We start from the raw sequence: 10,093 nt of genomic DNA, 5'->3' as shown, positions 1-10,093 counted from the left end.
AAAAACAAATTGCTTGCTAATAAAAACTTCAATTCCCTGAATCATGAAGACAATTTACAAGCACACACTCTATAATCCTTCCCGAATTCTTCCTACTAACCATGCTGTTTGTTCCTTGAACCACATCTAACCTTATTTGCCTTTCTTTTAAAATCTACTTTAACAGCTTGATATCCCTAATGATTTGAATGCTGGTGAAGTAGATTCACCTTTATGTAACCTTGCTTATGCTTCTTTAAACTGATTTTGCCTGTGATCAAAGCTCAGAACATACAATACAAGTATAATACTTGTAATACTAGATAAAAGTTTACAGCGTTTCCTTAACTAAAATCTCTAATCTGAACTATCATTAACTTCACATGTCTCGATTTTCTAGAGGATATTCACTCTGTTTTGGTGTCCTCATTTGACAGTAAAATCTGTTAGAAGATTAAATAAAAACCTTCTTTAAAGCTTCAGGCATGTTAGAATTTATTCTTTTATAGGACATAAGTAGACAGAGACTAGACTAGTGATGGCACCAGAAGTATGGCTGACTCTCTGAGAGAAAAAAACAGAGCAATCAATCAGTTATTAGGGAATGGCCACCGCTCGCCTTACAGGCCTGACAAGAGATGGTTGCCATGGTGATGTTAGAAGCAATGTCTCCTTATAGGGAGATGTCTGAAAGGTGCAAGAGATGAAACATGAGCTTTTGAGCTTTTTGACCAATCACGTTAACATTCTGTTTTTATGACATGTAATAAATGTGTTTACTGTCTGGGTGCGGCAGCACTCTGTGTCAGAGCCAGAGAGACGCAGGTCCATGGTACCACTCAAAACTAATTTAAAATTCTAAATGTTTGATAATAAATTATAAAAAAGTATAATTTAAAACATATTTGTCTTCTTCTCTGAAAGAACAGTCAACAGATGAAAAAAATAAACTGCCAGGTAAGTTAGACACCATTACTTTATTAATGATAAAACTTATAAATGATTATTTAAACATTTTTTAAGACATGATAGATACAGATACATGTAAACATTGAAAAACTATTGCATATGATTATTTTGCAAATATACATATTAAATATATACCAAGCAGCTATTAGAATGGAGATAAGAAATTTTAAATGATAAAAATCTTATATCATAAATAAATATGGCACAGTCGTCGTAATGACTGTATCTATTATACAGACGCAAAGAATGGAAGAAACCTGTTTACTGCTCATCCTACTGCTCTCAGGTCAGTAATAATTATCTTAAGCATTCAAATGATAGCATATGAACACTCAGTGACAGACTGAAACCATTTGGGTAATTTGATTTCATGTAAGGGTTTTAAAATGTAATTTATTAAAACATCAGCCACAAATAAAAAGACAAAACCTTTTTCTCCTTATACCAAAATAACTGCATTCACTTGTTTGAAACATTATATAAACATTCTAAAAGGAATTTATGACAAAAAAATGTTGAATTTATTTTAAAGAATTTATTGGAGCATTAAAAAGTAATAAAGCCCTTTTGGCTTTTGGAGCCTTGACCTGACTTTTAAAAAATAATTGGAAAAAAAGCACTATGGTGCTGAAAAATGAAAAATAGATATTTGCAAAATTCTGCCTAAATATGTATTTTACCTGTTTAATGTGTGTGGCGGGGCGTGGTCTGCAGCGCCGCTGCAGGGGAGGCGGACGCACCTGAGCGGCACCCGCAATCACGCCTCGCCACATTAACGTCTGTGCTCTCTCTGCTCTTGTGTTGGTGTGTGCCGGGTTGTGAGCTTTAACACCGCCTGTATGCGTCAGCAACCGTGTGTGAAAAGTGGTCAATAAAGAGATGCTGAAATGCATGTTCATGCAAACATCATCGGGTCTGCCGTGATATGTTTATAATGGGACTTCTGCTTCTGAACCTCTGCGCACAGCGTCTGCAAATCGGGGCTGTACGAAGTCACTTTCATCTTTACGCAGGACTGTAAGCTGTCATCTGTGAGGCGTGAGCGGTGTTTGTTTTTAACATAGTTCACTGCGGAGAATAGCTGCTGACATAATGTGGATCCGAATATCCATAATTGGCCTATCTGGGGTTGAAAGTCTCATTCTTCCCTCCCCATCCTCAGCTGCCTCCCTTTTCCCGCTCTACCACACCCACCCACACACGCAGGGCTTGGGGTGAAGGTATGTCACCAGGGTGCAGGGGAGGCACTCCCCCTCTGTCCCCTTCTGGCCGCCTGTGCCTCAATTTTATTCTGCAACCTAGACATCCACGTTACTCACACTCTCACATAACACATACATATAGGGCCTTGGGGGTGGGCACATTTTACAGCATCCAGAGGATGGTCGGTGTATTCCAACCCACCTCTGGCACTGGTGTCCTACCCTCAATTTTAAATGCATATAGACACTAAGGGTTTTCGGGAGGAGCCATTCTGCTCTCTGAGAGGAAGTAGGAACCATGCTCTCCTGTGTTTTAAATGCACTTTAGAACAGCACACAGCAACACTACATATGAGCGGGCGTAGGGAGGTTTGGGGTCTTCACTCACCCCGGTTCTGTTAGCCATCAGGGCTGGGGGGCTGGGAGGAGGTGCTGGCCGTCAGATTGGGGTCTGGGATGCGAGGCCTCCCTGCTACTGCAGATAAGGAGGTGGTCCGCTTGCCTCCACTCCAGAGAGAAGGGTTACATCTCCTGGTTCTAGGTGCGGCTTGCCCCTTTAGGAGCGGGGGTACTTGGACCTGGGGTATAGAGTATGTTTGGGGAGTGTGACTGTCTGTGCAGTGTCTATTTGTGTCTGTCTATTGTTCCCCTGAGGGGTCTAGTCGGTGAGGGGGAAGTAACAAAAAGTGTCCGGGTCAGAAAAAGGAGACAAGAAGGCATAAGGGTTAAATTAAAGAGCTTTATTAAAGTAGCTCAACTAAAAGAGACGGACAAGCCACTATCACCATTTAAGAAAACAAACAAAACTCAGGCGTTGGTCAATAAAGTAAAACGTAAGCCAAAAAGAAAGAGAGCAGCTCACTAGCTGCAAACCACAATAACACAGCTCACTAGCTGCAAACACCACAAACACTCAGCTCAGTAGCTGCAAACACCACAAATACACAGCTCACTAGCTGTAACCACTCACATGGCACTCTGGCCCAGAGCTCACCTTTCCCTGGGATTAAATACTTTTAATTACTGACGAGAGTCAGCTGTGTAAAAGGGAAAGGTGGCACCTCAGGCAGAAGCGATTGAAGGACACTCCCACACAGGCACCATCAGGAGGAGGCCCTGCTAGGGCCATAACGTTGGGTGAGTGCCGAGTATTTGGTTGTGTATATGGGGGTGGGAATGCACGTTTGTGTCCGCGTGCGCCTGTTCGTCTGTGTCTATATGTCAGGTTGGTTCTTAGACTCAACCTTTCTGGGAACATCTCAGGCTCTCCGAGGTATGGAGGCCTTTCTCCCCTCACCACACTCCCTGCCGGTGGCTGATGCCCTCAGACGTTGGTGTGTTGGTGTTCCTTGTCGACTGGGGCTGGGCGCTCATGTATGTACCGGCTCACTCCTGGTGGCCAATTGGCGGGGCCTGGTGCCTGTGGCCCGGCTGGGCCCCTTCCGGGGGGTGGGGTGCCCTCTGGCCTCTGGGCCTGAAGCTCGGTCCTCTCTGGCACAGCTGGCTGCCGGCAGAGCCCGCGGGCATGCCTCTGCTCCGTAGCTGCTGGTTTGGGGCTCTACTCAGCTCTTCCCAGGAGGGTGGCACGGTTCCCCCCCTTTTGGTGGTCCTCCTCGGGTCCTCGTACTCTGGGGCCTCTGGATATCTGGGGCCTGGATCTCCTCCATACCTGCTTCATGCCCTGGGAGACGGGGCTATGACTCCCCACACTCCCTAGCAGATCGTTACATGGAGAAACCTTTGGAATACAAGCATGCTGATCCACACAGGTGTGCACACAGGTGTACACACGGGTGTTCACAGACGCGGACTACACCTTTCTTGGCTGCTGCCTCAAAGCACATTGTGCGCTGTCTATCTTGCGTGCTGCACAATATTGTTTAATATTTAGTATCTACTCTTATCTACTGCTAGCTAGTTTATTGTGATGGTGCTGTATTTAGCATGTTGCTCTTTTTTTGTTTGCTTTCTCTTCTGGGTTTTTTTCTCCATACAGGTGATCCAGGTGTTTTGTTTGTTTTTCTTTCTTTCTTCCCAGCTTTCTCACCGTCTCTTCTCCCATCTGGTTTTCTTTCTCTCCCTCTCTTTCTTTCATTCTTTTCAATCAAATGGACCAATATGGCAAGGCCATGATGATCCACTTGGTAAAATAAATCTGCTTGGCATCTTTCTTGGCCTTAAGACAACAATTCTGATGGCTAAAGATCCAAACGGGACACAAAAAAAAAAAAAAAAAAAAAAAAAAAAAAAAAAATCAATGGTACTAAAAGTAGCTGTAGATAATATTACATCGGTGAGATGATTATTGGTATTTTTTTCTCTAATGATAAGAATTTTATTTTTATTTGAAAAAGTTCATGAAGTTCATGAAGTCATTACTAGTTAACGTTAAAGCTCAAAAGAGCTCTGACTTTTTGTCAGCCTGGCTACAGTGCTGAAGACAAACCTCGGATTGTTCTTATTTTCTTCAATCAGTGACGAATAGTAAGATGTTCTGGCTTTGTGGAGGGCTTTCTTATAAAGCAACAAACTATTTCTCCAGGCTAAATGATGATCCTCTAAATTTGTGACACGCCATTTCCTCTCCAGCTTACGAGTCTTCTGCTTTAGGCTACGTGTTTGAGAATTATACCACGGAGTCAGGTACTTCTGATTTGAGGCCTTAGTTTTCACCGGAGCTACAGTATCCAGAGTTGTACGTAGTGAGGAGGTAAAATTATTAACAAGATAATCGACCTCTGTTGGAGTAGCGTTCAGATAGCTGCTCTGCTCTATGTTGGTACAGGGCATTGAAGATGATAACAGTGGGTGGATTATATTCTTAAACTTAGTTACAGCGCTTTCAGAAAGACATCTACTTTGATAAAGTCCACTCTCCACTGCTGTGTAATCAATTATTGTAAATGTAAATGTTATCAGGAAATGATCAGACAGGAGAGGGTTTTCAGGAAACACTGTTAAATGTTCAGTTTCTATGCCATATGTTAAAACAAGATCTAGAGTGTGATTAAAGTGGTGGGTGGGTTCTTTTACATTTTGAGAGAAGCCAATTGTGTCTGATAACAGTTTAAATGCCTTGTTGAGGCTGTCATTTTTAGCATCTACATGGATGTTAAAAATCACCCACAATAATTATTTTATCTGAGCTCAGAACTAAATCAGATAAAAAGTCTGAGAAATCAGAGAGAAACTCTGTGTAAGGCCCAGGTGGACAATACATGATAACAAGTAAGACTGGTTTCTGAGTTTCACATCTGGGGTGGACGAGGCTAAGTATCAGGCTTTCAAATGAATTAAAAGTCTGTCTTGGTCTTTTGTTGATTAATAGGCTGAACATCAATAGATTAAAGTTATTAGATTAGATAAAATTAAATTTTATGTCACGGCTGCGGGGGCAGACGTGTGGTGAGTGTGAGACAGGATCCAGATGCAGGCACCGGCTTGGAAGTGAGCAAGCTTTTATTAACACAGGTGGCAAAAACAGAAATACGGCGAGCAAGTCAAAAGCTAAATTGGGAATGACTAACAAAACGAACCTGAATGGACGAATCCGGGAGAAAACGCAGGGAAGAAACACAGACGGACTAGCAACTAACATGAGTGAACACACACTATAAATATACAGAAGGGAACGAGGAAACTACACACAGGAGGGAGGCACAGCTGATTGTGATCGACAAGAGGAGACAGGGGAAACACAAACTGAAAACACACCACAGCGAGAGTGAACACCAAGTGACAGTGCCACCCGAAGGAACCAACAGGAACCATCACTTGGCCTGGCTTCAGAGGGTTGAAAACTAGTTGTACATTGTTGCATTACATGTAGTTGTTGCAGTTTAACAACAGAGAAGAAAAAAATAAATAGCTTAAAAACTATAGTTCTATTTTCTGTTGTCTTAAACATATGCAACATATGTTTAAACAAAAAAACTGTATGTTTTTGCCTCTTGCATCTCTTTGCATGGTTAAAAGTCCAGGTGGTGGAATCTCTAGCTGGACATTCTTTTCTGTTTTTGTTCCATTCATTTAGATTAAATACGTTTGTGTTTGACAACACACAGTGATGTGAAATACAGACTTTCCAAAATGTGTTAAAACACAAATGACACAAACACAAATAACACAAATGTAAAAAAAAGAAAAAAGAAAAAAAAGAAAACAAACAGAAATCTGTATCTGTAAATATGTAAGGAGTAAAAGTAAAACACCCGGAAATTCTATTTCTACTCATTCTACTTTATTGTTTGTGATGTTTGGTTAGCCTCAAACTTCAAATATCACATATTTGCAAAAGTGCTCCGATGTTTAAATTGGTTTAAATTGGCTTAATTTTTAAAACCTTTTTAGTGATTCGTCTAACAGTCCAGTTTCACCAATAAAAACTTTGGCCGTTTCTCAATTCTCAAGTACGCGAGTACATACTCGCCGAGAACACCAGTGTACTTGATGATGTCACAGGTCCGGAGTCTTTACTGCCGTCCCCTCTTAATTTAACTGTGAGTAATATGTTATGAAGCTTAACTTTAATCACAACTAAACCGGTTTACTCAGGAACAAATAAAACACTGAAATAAACCAAACATTAACATTTAGAAGTGATCTAATTGACTTATATATCATGTTTAACCTCAGTAGTGAAATCTCTCTTAATAAAAATAGTGTACATGTACATACATGTAAATACCTTAATAAAAACAAGCAGGTGAGATGGTAGAATGCTTTTATTTTAGTGGACATTTAATACTATAGAGAGCTGCTGGGGTCTTGGGGTTTGTTTAACCTTAGTAGCGAAAAGACCGCGGGGGAGGGGGGTTTAAAACGATGTGCCGAGAGTCCGCTGTTCTCACCGGCTCTAATAACCCTCGACCTCGCTGTCTGCTATGGAGCTGGCGGGTCACAGACGTCTCCGAAAACGTCGGAGCGCGTTTGGAAATATATGATATCTTGATAAATCGAGCAGATATTTGAAGTTTACACAGCTACATTCTCGCTTGAAAATAATTTAAAAGTTTATTTTGTGACCCAGAAAGAGTAATATTTAAAAGTTTTTAGCCCCGCTCGTCCACCATTGCCGCGTTTGAGTTTTGGACGAAATGCATTCTGGGATATTTACCACGACCGATGCATGCTTGATAAAACGGGCGGAGTGAGAACACATCCGGGACTTTTTCGCGTACTCGGCTTGATGCCTACTTCGAATTGGAACAGTACTTGGTCTCCGACTGATGACGTATCACGAGTACACGAGAACGCAAGTACGCACAAGTACGCATATTGAGACAGGCCCTTTATATTTTTATATTTATATTTTTCTCAGGAGGACTTTCCACTCTTCCTCCCCACTCCAGAGAATACCACTTTGTGAAAAAGCTGATGAACTGGACTGAAGCTCAGAGTTACTGCAGAGAACACTTCACTGACTTGGTCACCATCTACAACAGTGACATCAACCAACTGCTTGTTTCAATGGCACCAATGATTAATGCTTTTGCTTGGATAGGGCTCTATGATGATCGTTACAGCTGGAAGTGGTCCATGGAGGAAAAACTTTTTTATGTTGGCACTACACATGAATTTTTGATCTGGGCTAACGGCCAACCAGACTGTGTAGATGCAAAGGAATACTGTGTGGCTCTTCAGGGACAAACACAGTTGAATGATAGACCCTGTGGCGATTCTTACCCTTTCCTGTGTTACAATGGTAGGAAAAAGATTTGTTGCCCTTGATATCCTAAAATTTGAGCTTGAGCTTCATAACGTGCATGTTCTTAAATTAATTCTTATCTTTAATCCTTAACAGCCAACAATACAAGTTACATCTTAGTGCAGGAGAAACGCTCCTGGTCAGCGGCTCAGTCGTACTGCAGGACATACCACACAGACCTGACCAGTATAAGAAGCAAAGAGGAGAAATCCAACATCACGCTCACTTTGAATGGATCAGTGGCTCAGTATGTGTGGATTGGTCTCTACAGGGATCCCTGGGCCTTCTGGTCTGACAACACAACCTCCACATTCACTAACTGGAAGCCTCTTGAGCCTAACAATTACGATTCAATTCAGTACTGTGCAACAATAAATTTTATGGCAGGGATATGGTCTGATTCCGAGTGTCACCAGAGACACTTTCTTTTCTGTTTCAAAGGTGAGGTCCAGAATGCAAACACTGTAAGATCCTGTCATCATATAAAATACTGATCTTTGTGTTTTTATATGTGGTTCATTTTTAGCAGTGACAAAGCAAACAGTGCTGAAAATGAAGCTTCAGTCAGAGGCAGACATGCACAGCACAGAGATCCAGCAGCAGGTTTCACAGCAGGTCAGCAGTTCAGTCACAAACACAAACTTGACACAAGTTCAAACTATGCTTCATGTTTTTCATCATCTGCACATTTTGTCCAGCTGTCAGGCCTCATGCTGTCAAAAGGACTGACAGACTTCAGGATTCGTTGGAGGAAAGTCCAGAGTTACCATGACGACCAGTCGAAGAAGCAGGATGTGGACGGTGACTGCAAAACTGAATTCTGACTGGACTGAACCACTTCACTTATTAACTTGAAGTTAATAACATGCTGTGCTGAGCTGTCTCATCCTTTAAATCTTTCAATATTTCAGAGTGTAAAGTTTCACCAACAGCTCATTTGTTCAGCTGCAGTTGTAGTTTGGTAGAAATTCTTTAAACAGAGGTCCATTCATTAGTTTTCCTGATAGGCTCTAGTTTCTTGTTTTGTTTTCCATAATATCTTTTAACACTTTAGACACTGTCCTTCTGTGGACGTCACTGCAAAGGCTTTGTCCATGTGCAGTTTATTAGGATACATAGTTCTGTTTCCTTGTGACAGTAACCTCTGCTGACTTACACAAATGATAGAGAAGAAAGTGAGGAGACTCAGAGATCTGCTTGAGGAGGTCAGGGTGGACAAGAAAACATTGTACTGTTTATGTCCTTGTTCTACTTTTACTGTTTGATAACTGCAACACCTAAAAGTGAGACCATAAAAGTCCCAAACCTTACCTGATATAAATTTGGATGATGCATGCATTGATGTCCTTGTATCTGACACTTTAACTTCACTGTCCCGTTGGGGGAGCGGACAAAGTTGTAGAAAATAGTGCAGCTGATGAGTTAAGTGAGGAAGTACATGTAGTCTTATACAGGGTTTTGTTTGTTGTGCTTCATTCTCTCTGTTCAAGTTTGAGGTCAATGTACAAATCAGATGTATTCAAATTCAAAAGGACTAAATGTGATTTCTACTATTGAAAAACAGGGAAGAAAAACAGCTTTTAAAGCCATAACTTCATAATATAATCAATGACAGTAAATGGTCCAATCCCAATTTTCCCACTCATACATGAAAGCTTAAGGCAGTCTCACAGTGAAAGTGGAGGAGCCCGAGGTCTGTATGTTGCAGTCTTTGACTAAAGTAACTATAGTTTTGATTGTACATCATTGATCATCAATAAAATAAGATAAGGAACGTGAATTGTTCTTTTCTTTTTTTTACATTTCACGGGCATTTATGTAGATTTAAGGAACAAGGTCTGAAATTGTCTGGTTATGAAACCAATGTCTGTGCGTGATGTCTGTTTATGGCTCAAGGCCTCGACTGAATTGTTTATTGTGCTTCACACAGCCCTGATGAGGAACAGTGGTACAGAGTGAAAATGATGAACTAACAGTGTAAGTTTTATGTCGGAGCGCCGCATTTTCTGTGATTAAGATTTAATTCAAGGAGGAACAAAAGGTGCCGGCAGGAAGCAAAAAACTTTCCTGTGAATTTCTGGTTGATTTTATCAGTGAGGTTTGTATTTTTTTCTTTCTCTAAAACAGAGAGAGACAGTTTTATGCTTGGACATGTCTACAACGGACCCGTTCGCTCGCTCTGTGGTATAGTATCGCTTCCTGTTCCTGCTCAAACACAGTGGTGTTTCTGAGTAGC

At 41.3% G+C, this 10,093-nt stretch overlaps 1 protein-coding gene across 1 annotated transcript; it reads left to right on the top strand.

Moving 5' to 3' along the window:
- Positions 1–1,088: 1,088 nt before the first annotated feature.
- On the top strand, positions 1,089–9,614 carry LOC146521155 (C-type mannose receptor 2-like). The gene is made up of 5 exons (XM_085155525.1): positions 1,089–1,234; positions 7,471–7,854; positions 7,954–8,298; positions 8,384–8,472; positions 8,556–9,614. The coding sequence occupies exons 1-5, from the start codon at positions 1,165–1,167 to the stop codon at positions 8,679–8,681; spliced, it is 1,014 nt and encodes a 337-aa protein (XP_085011651.1). The 5' UTR covers positions 1,089–1,164; the 3' UTR covers positions 8,682–9,614.
- The last annotated feature ends 479 nt before the right edge of the window (positions 9,615–10,093 follow it).

This window comes from Neolamprologus multifasciatus, chromosome 3 (assembly GCF_963576455.1).
Source record: "Neolamprologus multifasciatus chromosome 3, fNeoMul1.2, whole genome shotgun sequence".
Lineage (NCBI taxonomy): Eukaryota > Metazoa > Chordata > Actinopteri > Cichliformes > Cichlidae > Neolamprologus > Neolamprologus multifasciatus.
This window is presented reverse-complemented; position numbering and strand designations above follow the sequence as displayed.

Excerpts from the sequence above, each read along its gene's own strand:
- LOC146521155 (XM_085155525.1), top strand. The coding sequence starts at position 1,165 with ATGACTGTATCTATTATACAGACGCAAAGAATGGAAGAAACCTGTTTA. Across the intron at positions 1,235-7,470 it reads GCTCATCCTACTGCTCTCAG|GAGGACTTTCCACTCTTCCT; the intron begins GTCAGTAATAAT and ends TATTTTTCTCAG. Across the intron at positions 8,299-8,383 it reads CTTTCTTTTCTGTTTCAAAG|CAGTGACAAAGCAAACAGTG; the intron begins GTGAGGTCCAGA and ends GTTCATTTTTAG.